Source organism: Oncorhynchus clarkii, chromosome 28 (genome assembly GCF_045791955.1).
Source record: "Oncorhynchus clarkii lewisi isolate Uvic-CL-2024 chromosome 28, UVic_Ocla_1.0, whole genome shotgun sequence".
NCBI lineage: Eukaryota > Metazoa > Chordata > Actinopteri > Salmoniformes > Salmonidae > Oncorhynchus > Oncorhynchus clarkii.
Window position 1 is genome coordinate 24,834,639 of NC_092174.1, and position 13,095 is coordinate 24,847,733.

Here is a 13,095-nt window from a genome sequence, read left to right on the forward strand (position 1 = left end):
GGACCCTCCACCTCCAAATCGATCCCGCTCCAGAGTACAGGCCTCGTGTAACGCTCATTCCTCCGATGGTCGGATTCGCATTTACCATCACCATCGGTGAGACAAAACCGCGACTTGTCAGTGACTGCACTTTTTGCCAGTCCTGTCTGGTCCAGCAACGTTGGGTTTGTGCCCATAGGCGATTTTGTTGCCGGTGATGTCTGGTGAGGACCCGTCTTACAACAGGTCTACAAGCCCTCAGTCCAGCCTCTCTTAGCCTATTGCGGACAGTCTGAGCCCTGATGGAGGGATTGTGCGTTCCTGGTGTAACTGGTGTTTTTCAGAGTCAGTAGAAAGTCCTCTTCAGTGTCCTAAGTTTTCAGAACTGTGACCTTATTAATTGCCTACTGTCTGTAAACTGTAACCTTAATTGTCTAACGTCCTAACGACCGTTCCAGAGGTGCATGTTCCTTAATTGTTTCTGGTTCATTGAACAAGCATGGGAAACAGTGTTTAAACCCTTTACAATGAAGATCTTTGAAGTTATTTGGATTATTTATGAATTATCTTTAAAAGACAGGGTCCTGAAAAAGGGACGTTTATTTTTTTGCTGATTTTACATTTAGCTAACATTAGATAGTTAATCCAGAGATTCTTATTCTGCCTCGATTTGGTAGTCTCGTCCAGATCATCATGGCATTTGTAGTTATTTATGATAGCCACATTAGCAGCTAATTAGCATTTCATTTTTAGGGGGTAAATACAGGCGAATATAATGATAAAAGTCACCTTGTCCTCGAGATATTTACAAAGTGAATGGTGAAAAAATGATTGGAACCATTTCCCTGTTTGACCTTTATGTTTTATGGGTATTATGACTCATAATGTGGTACTCTATGGGCCTACATAGTGATAGAGGAGTGACCTTAGGGTAAACAAGTGTGTTATAATGATTTTATAATCCTCTCAAAAACTGATTTGGGATCAAGAATGCCCTGTGGTTGAACTGCAGCGACTAGCAGAGAGAGGAGGTACTACCTTCACCTTAAACCTAAGCCTGCTGTTATGAAACTCAGTCAAAACACTATAAAACCTACACATCCCATCCAGTAATGAAGTTATATAACGGGTTACATCGAAAGTTTTAAAACCATCAGCCAGCCAACAAAACAAATCAAAATGGGGGAAAATGTTAAAGAAATGAATGAAAAAATGAATACAGTAGGTAGATCTATAGAAAGCTCACATACAATATTGAGCAGGAAATATTTAATATCACGTTACAAATGGAGGCAGAGTAGTGTAGATGACAGCCAGCTGCAGATTGCAGCGATGCAGACATGAATTAATGAATACTGCCTAAACACAGAGACAAGCTAGGGAGCTCTGGGGACAAAGATAGTGAAATGCAACCAGATGTTTGTCTTTAAAAGGAAATAATTTACAAACACAACCCATAGATAGCCTGCTGTCTTGGAGGAGAGGGAAAAACTGATCTTAAAAACAGCAGGTAGCTTAGCAGTTAAGAGCTTTGGGCCAGAAACCAAAAGGTCACTGGTTTGAATCCCTGAGCTGACTAGGTGAAAATGTGTCGATGCGCCCTTGAGCAAGGCACTTAACCCTAATTGCTCCTGTAAATCGCACTGGATTAGAGCGTCTCCTAAATGACTAAAATGGAAACAAAATGGTCTCTATTCTTTGTTATGGTTGTATTATTCCTTATCCTTGTTTGAAACATTGTACAGCATAGATGGAGGGGTTTCTTTGTGATTCCATGCCCTGTGTTTCAATACCGCTGCAATACTGGGGTGTAACTAACAAGCGTTCTCTATCCAGATAGTATTTGTAGTTCTGTATGCAGTAGTGATGCTGTATTTGTAGTTCTCCTACCCTCATACAGCCAGTCACTCAGGCCGTTGAAGATGACTCCCTCCTTCCCTGTGGACACCAGGCGAATGGTTCTGCTCTCCACCGTTGCTCTGTAGTAGATGTTGTTCTCAAAGATAAAGATCTGGGTAAAAAAGGGACATGACGCTGGAGTGAATACAGCATCGTACCATTACATTTCAGAGATTTTGCTTTTGCTTCTTGCCAGGCTTTCAAATGCGTTCTTTTCAGCTTGACAATATGGCTGCCTTATAATTACTACAGTAGATAAAACATAATTACTACCTTATAATAATAAAACTGTATAACCCTTAATGAATTACTAGATAAAGAAAAAAGACTGACACTGCTTCTGGGTAATTTTCATCACAGTGGGACATTCACTCAGTACTAAAAACACCCATCCATCCTTCAGCCTGGAGACATTTCCACTCACACAAATAGACTCGTCAACCCAATCTGGACTGAGTGACAAAACATGCCTTAAAGCATTGAATACAGCAGATATAAAAGGAAGCAGATTTCATTAGAGGTCATATTCCACTCCATCTACAAATAGAGTAGTAAGCAAAACACCCCTCTGCTTCGAATGAAGGTACTGTAGCTGTCAGAATCACTGAAGGGGCACACACACACACATCCATGCACACACATACACCTACAAACACACAACCATGCACACACACACATTCTGGGTGATTGAGAACTGGGGTGGGGAGGTTGTGGGGAGTGGGGAGGTTGGCATTACTGTGTTAAGCTGCTGATGCTATGTTGGACTGCTGGTGCATGCCCACTGTGCCCATGGTACCATAGTGAGTAGTAGGGATTAAGAAGACTACTGCTGGGGAGTGGATTGACAGACTACTGCTGTCAATCCACTCTCCTCTCCTGTCCTTCAGCTTCACCCTGTGTCAGTGGGAGAGGGTTATATCTGAGCTGTGTCCGTCAGACAAACTCTCAAACATTGATTTACTCTCTTCATTTTCTATACCCTTTGTACATGGGGCTTGTGTGTGTGTGTGTGTGTGTGTGTGTGTGTGTGTGTGTGTGTGTGTGTGTGTGTGTGTGTGTGTGTGTGTGTGTGTGTGTGTGTGTGTGTGTGTGTGTGTGTGTGTGTGTGTGTGTGTGTGTGTGTGTGTGTGTGTGTGTGTGTGTGTGTGTGTGTGTGTGATGTGGAACCAGGGGACAGAGAAGCATCCTGCTGTGATCATTAAGCCATGGGAAATTACTCTACATGACAGAGGAATCAGCACCACTGGATCCAAACACACGTTTCATATGCAATGTCATATAATGGACAATCTGACAATTGTGACAGGTTTTAATATGCAAAATCATTACGTCCAGAAATGGGAGAAGAATAACTATCTGGTATTATCAGGTGAGAGTAAACACATCGGCTCAGACAGTTCACCCATACAGCCCCATCTCTTCATTAAACAAACACGCAGATAAACATCAAAACAAAAATAAACCAATCAGGTACTATATTACCATATGCAAATGTAGCCGCTTTCTCACTTGGCAGACGACGAAATCTCATATTGTAGTAGCTTCAAATATTAATATTTTCTCCCTCTAAATGTGTCTGTAGCCTAATGTAGACAAATGATATGATAAGAGCAATTACAAAACCTACAGATTTGCAATAAAAGGTGGAGAAACACAAGGGAATACAGCCCATTAATGTTGTTCTGTAATTAGTCCTGTCTAAAGTGCTGTGTGTTATGAGGTGAATGAGGAAGTGTGTATTAATGAGGGAAAACAACAAAGATATTGTAGCTGTGAGAGACACTGCTCTTTTTAAAAGACCTCTCTCCTTTCCCACAAAAACAACAATGTTGTTGTTTTAACCATAGTAACAGCATTTTGACATCACATCCAAAGTGGTGCTGTGGAGAAAGGGAAAGCATAGAGGGGCTTATCATGGTGTCTGTCAACTCTCTCCCTTTGTCATACCTTCAAAATGCTGGAACAACATTTGTTTCAAGTTCAAGGCTGGAGCATATCGGTAATTGAGGTGTGTGTGTGTGTGAGCGCGTTTGTGTGCATGTGTGTTTTTTTCAGTGAGACAGTGAGGGTGTAGACATGTGTGTGGGGTCTCTTACCAGCTGTTGGCCCTTAGGTCCCCATCCAGCATACTGCAGCGGGGCATTCCGTACCTCAGGAGGATTCAGACTCCATGTCTCCCTGTGGAGATAAAACACACACTCTGTCATGGTGTCTGTGTGTGTATGTGTTTCAGGGTGTGTGCCTCAGACTGTGCACAAAAATACATGGAATCTTCCAGTGAGCTATCTAGGTTGCTTCTGTAATGGTAAAATCAATCATCCAAAGCTAAATTTAGCACTAGAAAAGTTTCCTTAACTTTAATACTAAGTATAAATATGGAACAAAAAGCAGGCCAGACAGAGTGTGTGACAATACAACCCAGCAAACCAGGAATATTCCCAGAACAATTAAGATCAAGTTAAGCTTTTTTAAATCTAATATTAGGTGATAACATCCCAAAAACATTCGGAGAACATTTTTGATCTAATAAATTTATTTAACAAAAATGTTTTAGATGAAATATCATTGGAAGGTTCTAACATTCACCAAAATGTTATGCACAACATCTGTAACAACCACCACAGAAACTTTCCCCAAAAGTTTGTTTGAAACAATTGACTGATGTTCTATAAAAGGTTCCCAGAATGTTTCATTATGGTGTGGGAAACAGTCTGGTGGGAACATCACAAAATATATGTTCCCAAAACATAAAAACTGTCCAGTTGTGCAGATGATTCTACAATGTTTCTTTTAGGGTGCAAAAAAAAAATCACCTGACGTTGCAAGAACGTTCCAAGAACACACTTTGTCTGTTCTTAATAAGGTTCCCAGAATGTTTCATTAGGTTGTGTTAACATTGTTAGGACATGACAAGATATACAGTTGACGTCGGAAGTTTACATACACCTTAGCCAAATACATTTAAACTCAGATTTCGCAACAGTCGATTTAGTGTATGTTAACTTCTGACCCACTGGAATTGTGATACAGTGAGTTATAAGTGAAATATTCTGTCTTTAAACAATTGTTGGAAAAATGACTAGTATCATGCACAAAGTAGATGTCCTAACAAACTTGCCAAAACTATAGTTTGTTAACAAGAAATGCGTGGGGTGGTTGAAAAACAAGTTTTTAGGTGTAGGTGTATGTAGACTTCTGACTTCAACTGTAACTAACCCAGGGAAATATTGGTAACTGGGTTGTTCACCATCACTTTATTCATCCTCTTTATATACAGTACCAGTCAAAAGCATGGACACACCTACTCATTCAAGGGTTTTCTTTATTTTAAACATCAAAACTATGAAATATCACATGGAATCATGTAGTAACCAACAAAGTGTTAAAAAAAAATCTACATTTATTTTATATTTGAGATTCTTCAAAATAGCCACCCTTTGCCTTGATTACAAGTTTTCACTCTTGGAATTCTCTCAAACAGCTTCATGAGGTATTCACCTGGAATGCATTTCAATTAACAGGTGTACCTTGTTAAAAGTTGATTTGTGGAATTTCTTTCCTTCTTAATGCGTCTGAGCCAATCAGTTATGTTGTGACAAGGTAAGATGGGTATACAGAAGATAGCCCCAGCTCAAATAAGCATAGAGAAATGACAGCCCATCATTAGTAGAATACATGAAGGTCAGTCAATCCGGAAAATTGAAAAAAAAAATTGAATTTGAAAGTTTCTTCAAGTGCAGTCGCAAAAACTATCAAGCACTATGATGAAGCTGGCTCTCACGAGGACCGCCACAGGAAAGGAAGACCCAGAGTTACCACTGCTGCAGAGGATAAGTTCATTAGAGTTGACTGCACCTCAGATTCCAGCCCAAATAAATGCTTCACAGAGTTCAAGTTTTTCGTAGAGTTCAACATCAGCTGTTCAGAGGAGACTGCGTGAATCAGGCCTTCATGGTCAAACTACTAAAGGACACCAAGAAGAAGAAGAGACATTAGACCGGTGGAAATCTGTCCTTTGGACTAATGGGTCCAAATTTGAGATTTTTGGTTCCAACCGTCGTCTCTTTGTGAGATGCAGAGTAGGTGATCGGATGATCTCTGCATATGTGATTCCCACCATTAAGCATAGAGGAGGAGGTGTGATGGTGTGCTTTGGTGGTGACACTGTCTGTGATTAAACTAGACTTAACCAGCATGGCTACCACAGCATTCTGCAGCGATTCGCCATCCCATCTGGTTTGCACTTTGTGGGACTAGCATTTGTTTTTCAACAGGACAATGACCCAACACACCTCCAGGCTGTGTAAGGGCTATTTGACCAAGAAAGAGAGTGATGGAGTGCTGCATCAGATGACCTGTCTTCCACAATCATCCGACCTCAACCCAATTGAGATGGTTTGGGATGAGTTGGACTGCAGAGTGAAGGAAAAGCAGCCAACAAGTGCTCAGCATATGTGGGAACTCCTTCCACTGTTGGAAAAGCATTTCCGGTGAAGCTGGTTGAGAGAATGCCCAAGTGTGTGCATAGCTGTCATCAAAGCAAATGGTGTCTAATTTGAAGAATCAAAAATATAAAATATATTTCAATTTTTTAACACTATTTTGTTTACTACAAGATTCCATGTGTTATTTCAGTTTTTTAACTACTTAACTACTATTCTACAATGTTAGAAAATAGTAAAAATAAAGAAAAACTAAGTAGGTGTGTCCAAAATTTTGACTAGAACTGTACATTTCATACTTTTCCTCCTCCGTACTGGTCCCCCGTGAGAATCGAACCCACAACCCTGGAGTTGCAAGAGCTACAAACTGAGCCACACAGGACTGATTATGTGCTGATTATCACAATGTCTCTATTAGCTTGCAAAAAAACATTTGCCTAATGTTCTTTAAAAGTTCCTAAAACATTTATTTAGGTTGTTGGAACTTTGTGGGGATATGACAGGAGATGGTTCCTATAACACTAAAACTGGCCAGTTGTGCTGACATTCAGATAATGTTTGTATCAGGGTGCATAAACAATCCTTTGATATTGCAAGAATGTTGACAGAACAGCCTTTGAGTTCTTTAAAGGCTCCCAGAACATTTAATTAGGTTGTGGGAACAGTGTGGTTACATCACAAGAGATAGGTTCCATGTTGGCTAGATGTCCTTTCAGTGGTGGACCATCCTTGATACACACTGGAAACTGTTGAGTAAGAAAAATCCAGTAGCGTTTTGGGGCATATTTTGTCTGTACGCAACATTTATAAATGAGGCCCCAGGTGAGTGTTTTTGATACCCTAAAATAAACATTGGTTGATTAATCCGCACAACTGGACAGTTTTTGTGTTTTGGGAACAGATTAAATATGTTTTAGGAATGTTCTTGCACCATCTGGCAGATGTTTTATGCACACACTCTATAATCATCACCACGACTGGGCAGTTTTTGTGTTAAGAGAACATTTGCCGTGACCTAACAAATGTTCCGGGAACCCAATTTTGGTTTGCTGGGAAGAGACCATTACATTGGCTGATATTAGGGATGGGGTTTGAACTTCATCCACCAGTTGGCAGCACAACCAACCAGGTGCACAGATGTGACCACCGACACTAAGCACTTATGTAGCAGAAGGTCAAGCTGTCCCCGAAAACATTCAACAGTTTCCTGTTTCATCTAATACTTAGACAAAAATAAGATGAGAGTCTAAGAGAGTGAAAGAAAGAAAGAAAGAAAGAAAGAAAGAAAGAAAGAAAGAAAGAAAGAAAGAAAGAAAGAAAGGAGAGAAACAGAGACAGACAGACTTACGGTGTGATGAGACTACAGATGATGTAGAAGGCCGTGTAGGAGTGCTGGTAGACCTGCAGAGACAAACACAACTTCAGCATCCAGCATTCAACCTCGCATGGCAGAAACAACCCATAAACTCTGCATCTGAGACAAAATAAGAAGTGTGGTCCTTTCTACTTACTGGAGCCACGTTGTAGGCCAACAACACATGTTCCAGGTCTGGAGATATGTGGTACTTGGTGGCTTTGAACATTTCCTGGATAACAAAGAAGCATGTTTGAGGCATATTTATTACAAAAGGTCATCATACATTTTTCAATACCATATCACCTACATGTTCGGGAATAAAATTAGCTAATACTCACAAACTTCCTGTTCTCCACCAAAATGACCCTCTCCTGTGTTTCGATGTTGAGTTTGACCACGTCCCCTTCTCGTGTTCGATACAGCAGTACATTGTCTGGAAATAATAAACAGCATTGAAGAGAGAGCATTACATTGTGGAATACGTATCCAGCTGTTTCAAACAGTACTTACAGTGCTGGATCAGGCATTCTAACCTCCGGCCATAGTGGGGCCATGAGGGACCAGCCTTCCACACCAGACTGAGAGCAGATATCTTTTAGGGGGGGCACCAAGGTACAACTGGAGCAGGCCTTGCTGGCATCCTGTTACCTCTGCAGCATATACAGGAGCTGTAAGGTGTGGATACATACAGTGTGATCCCACTGGGCACAGACGTCAATTCAACGTCTATTCCAGGTTGGTTTAACGTATTTTCATTAATATGACGTGGAAACAATGTTGATTCAACCAGTGTCTGCCGAGTGGGATGGTCCAAGTGGTAGACCATTTTCACATTATTGTGCCGACCCAAAACATATTAAGCTGGCTCCGGTATTTGGTTCCTATGGTGTATGCATAAAAAGGCAAGGACAGTACAGCTTGGCTTGGTTCCACTCAGCTCTGCTCCACTCAGCAGTGTGACACTGGTAGTGTTGTCCTCTAGACCAGAACCGATTCCTCAGTCTCACTGTGTCCTGTTCGGATAAACCCCTCTACCAAGAGAAGTGCAGAGAAAAGGTTCTTGCTGCTCTCTCCAATGTTTGAACCCTTCAAATAAAAGTTGATTGAATAGCCATCTCATCTCCCTTACTTACTATTTGCCATCGCAATAATACTGGAAGGACTTCATATTGCTAGACATAATTGAGATTATTTAGATTTTGTGGTAGTGTGTTTTTCTACTAAATTAACTTCAAGTTTGTTTGCTTTTGTATTCTGTTTTGAAAACCTTTTCCTGCTCTAGTCCAAATATTTGCTCAGTCATGACAGTTCCGCTCACAAAACGATCAAAATGGATGCATTAGGAATAATGGAAAGTGTATGAGTATCCTCAGTGGCAGGTAGATTAGTGGTTAGAGCATTGGGCCAGTAACCGAAAGGTTGCTAGATCAAATCCCTGAGCTGACAAGGTAAAAAAATCTGTCGTTCTGCCCCTGAACAAGGCAGTTAACCCACTGTTCCCCGGTAGGCTGTCATTGTAAATAAAAATTTGTTCTTACCAGACTTGCCTAGTTAAAAAAAACTGCTGAAGGCCTGACATCTTTAACAAAAGCCATTCATTAAATTGCTTTAATCAATGAAAATTAATGAGAGCAGAGTACAGTACACAGTGTCCCTATAAGACCACAGACAGAGTGAAAGTGACTGAGTCTCCTTCCTGTTTCTGTGTCTTAAAGGCAGGGCTCGAAATTAACAATGTCCCGTTGTCCCGAGGACAAAATATGTCTGGAGAGTCTTCAAAACAGACTCTGGGACAGTTCTGTGACAATAGATCCAAAATTCATACAACCACTGCACATCAAAAACATTTAAAAAGCAATGAGGCTGATGCAACGGATCAGAATGTTTAGCTTAAAATGATGATAAACTATTACTTCTTCACATTTTACGCGCAGAAATGTGCACACAGCAGTAAGCTATGTGCAAATATATATATATTTTTTTTAGCAGGAACACAATGTTCTAAAAAGTGCATCACACATGCGAGCGGTTTCACGTGATAGATGAAAATATCCATGCGAAATGTTGAAAGAGGGGAGATCTACAGATGCAACAACTAGCATGGGTTGCTAATATGTCTAAGATTGTGTCTGGCTGCTGGACAATAAAAGAAAGCTGGTTTCAATGGCATAAGGAAGTGTTTATCAAATAATTCCCTAAAAATGTCTATGGTCTGATATTGGCTAGGCTACTTGAATCATGCCCCATGACCTACAGGTTTTAAATGCTGATTGCCTCCACTAAGATTGCAAGCTGGGTGATACTTGGTGCAAAACAGATACGGGTCTTTCTCTCCGCTCTTGTAATTGATGAATGACCAGCTTGCAAGTAGGCCTTCTCCAACAGAATCAATCCTTTAGACGTTAATGTTAATTATCCTACATTATATTTGTCAAACATGACTGGAGATTGTCCTATATTAATGTAAATAAAAAGTCACATTTTCTGGCACCTCCCTCATGTCAAAATTGATGTGGACACATCACCTAAGCTACACTGAGATGTATGCTAATTTTATATGTACAGGTAACTGCAAAAATAATGGACAATTCAACATAAAGGATCTTAATAGTATCAAGGCACAAGGCGAGACCCAGATGCAGACACAGGAGGCAGATGGTCGCAGTCATTATGTTTATTAATCAAAAGGAGTAGGCAAGAGTAAGGTCGTGGACAGGCAAAAAGGTCAAGACCAGATCAGAGTCCAGGAAGTACAGAGTGGCAGACAGGCTCGTGGTCAAGGCAGGCGGGTACAAAGTCCAGAAACGGGCAAGAATCAAAACCAGGAGGACTAAAAGAAGGCGAATGCAAAAAGCAGGAGAACGGGGAAACCGCTGGTTGACTTGGAAACATACAAGACGAACTGGCACAGAGCGACAGGAAACACAGGGATAAATACACTTGGGAAAATCAGCGACACGTGGAGGGGGTGGAGACAATCACAAGGACAGGTGAAACAGATCAGGGCGTGACAAATAGGGCATTGGGTCACCAAGAGATGCCAGAACAGAACTTGGCATAGATTCTACAAGTGTCTGGAACTCCATTCTACTGGAGGAATGTGACACAACACCATTCTTCCACGAGAAATTCCATAATTGTTTTTTTGTTGATGGTGGTGGAAAACGCAGACTCTGGCGCCACTCCAGAATCTCCCATAACTGTTAAATTGGGTCGAGATCTGGTGACTGAGAGACACACACACGCTTTAAACTCCCTATGCTCCTTTGAAACCCCTCTTTTAAAGTCACTGAGAACTCTTCTTCTAGCCATGGTAGCGAAAATAATGGACAACTGGGGATTTTTATACATGACCCTAAGCATGATGGGATGTTAAATTGCTTAATTAACTCAGGAAACACACCTGTGTGGAAGCACCTGCTTCCAATATACTTTGTATACCTCAAGTGTTTCTATTATTTTGTCAGTTACCTGTACATTCATGTAAAATAAATGTGAATATTATTCCAACGTTGGCCATTTTAGAGGCAAATTATTTTATGTGAATTTCTGGCTCAGTTGACAGACCCATTTATCCATTTCAGTAGTAGACCTACTTTTATTAGTGTTTTAAATCACTGTGAATGACCTACAGTTGAAGTCGGAAGTTTACATACACCTTTGCCAAATACATTTAAACTCAGTTTTTCACAATTCCTGACATTTAATCCTAGTAAAATTATCTGTTTTAGGTCAATTAGGATCACCGCTTTATTTTAAGAATGTGAAATGTCAGAATAATAGTTGAGAGTGATTTATTTCAGCTTTTATTTCTTTCATCACTTTCCCAGTAGTTTACATTAACTCAATTAGTATTTGGTAGCATTGCCTAAAATTGTTTAAATTGTTTAACTTGAGTCAAATGTTTTGGGTAGCCTTCCACAAGCTTCCCACAATACTTTGGGTGAATTTTGGCCCATTGCTGCTGACAGAACTGGTGTAACTGAGTCAGGTTTGTAGGCCTCCTTGCTTGCACAGGCTTTTTCAGTTCTGCCCACACATTTTCTATAGGATTGAGGTCAGGGTTTTGTGATGGCCACTCCAATACCTGGACTTTGTTGTCTTTAAGCCATTTTGCCACAACTTTGGAAGTATGCTTGGGGTCATTGTCCATTTGGAAGACCCACTTGCGACCAAGCTTGTCTTGAGATGTTGCTTCAATATATCCACATAATTTTACATCCTCATGATGCCATCTATTTTGTGAAGTGCACCAGTCTCTCCTGCAGCAAAGCACCCCAACAACATGATGCTGCCACCCCCGTGCTTCACGTTTGGGATGGTGTTCTTCGGCTTGCAAGCCTCCCCCTTTTTCCTCCAAACATAACGATGGTCATTATGGCCAAACAGTTCTATTTTTGTTTCATCAGACCAGAGGACATTTCTCCAAAAAGTATGATCTTTGTCCCCATGTGCAGTAGCAAACCGTAGTCTGGCTTTTTTTAATGGTGGTTATGGAGAAGTGGCTTCTTCAGGTTATGTCGATATAGAACTCGATTTACTATGGATATAGATACTTTTGTACCCGTTTCCTCCAGCATCTTCAAAAGGTCCTTTGCTGTTGTTCTGGGATTGATTTGCACTTCTCACACCAAAGAACGCGTCTCCTTCCTGAGCGGTATGACGGCTGCGTGGTCCCATGGTGTTTATACTTGCGTACTATTGTTTGTACAGACGAATGTGGTACCTTCAAGAGTTTGGAAATTGTTCCCAAGGATGAACCAGACTCGAGGAGGCCTGCAATTTTTTTCTAAGGTCTTGGCTGATTTCCTTTGATTTTCCCATGATGTCAAGCAAAGAGGAACTGAGTTTGAAGGTAGGCCTTGAAATACATCCACAGGTACACCTTCAATTGCCTCGAATTATGTCAACTAGCCTATCAGAAACTTCGAAAGCCATGACAATTTTCTGGAATTTTCCAAGCTGTTTAAAGGCACAGTCAACTTAGTGTATTTAAACTTCTGACTCACTGGAATTGTGATACAGTGAATTATAAGTGAAATAATCTGTCTGTAAACAATTGTTGGAAAAATGTATTGTGTCATGCACAAAGTAGATGTCCTAACCAACTTCCCAAAACTATAGTTTGTTAATAAGAAAATTGTGTAGCGGTAGAAAAACAAGTTTTAATGACTCCAACCTAAGTGTATGTAAACGTCTGACTTCAACTGTAGGTCCTACAGTAAACCTATGTTGGCATATCAAAACATATAAAAAATAAACAAAGTATTTTAGCATTTAGGATGGTTCATCTTCAGTTTGGAACGGTTGAAATTGCACTTCGGGACAATTCTGGGACGGTGATTAAAAAAGTTGGTCTTAAGCCCTGCTCAAAGGAGAGGTTCAAAGAGACCGGTGACAAGCGGTGGTCAAAGAGAA

At 40.6% G+C, this 13,095-nt stretch overlaps 1 protein-coding gene across 4 annotated transcripts in view; it reads right to left on the minus strand.

The window, feature by feature from the left end:
• The window catches only part of LOC139387220 (A-type potassium channel modulatory protein DPP6-like), a 218,379-nt gene that overhangs the window by 25,551 nt on the left and 179,733 nt on the right, over nucleotides 1-13,095 (minus strand). For all 4 annotated transcript variants that reach the window (XR_011629140.1, XM_071133301.1, XM_071133298.1 and 1 more), the window contains 5 exons: nucleotides 8,016-8,110; nucleotides 7,832-7,906; nucleotides 7,669-7,721; nucleotides 3,975-4,056; nucleotides 1,870-1,990 (listed from right to left, as the gene is read on the minus strand). Coding sequence is in view for 3 of the 4 variants with exons in the window: in XM_071133301.1 (XP_070989402.1) it covers nucleotides 1,870-1,990; nucleotides 3,975-4,056; nucleotides 7,669-7,721; nucleotides 7,832-7,906; nucleotides 8,016-8,110 (426 nt within the window). In the remaining variant the exon portion in view is untranslated. The remainder of the gene's footprint in view (nucleotides 1-1,869; nucleotides 1,991-3,974; nucleotides 4,057-7,668; nucleotides 7,722-7,831; nucleotides 7,907-8,015; nucleotides 8,111-13,095) is intronic.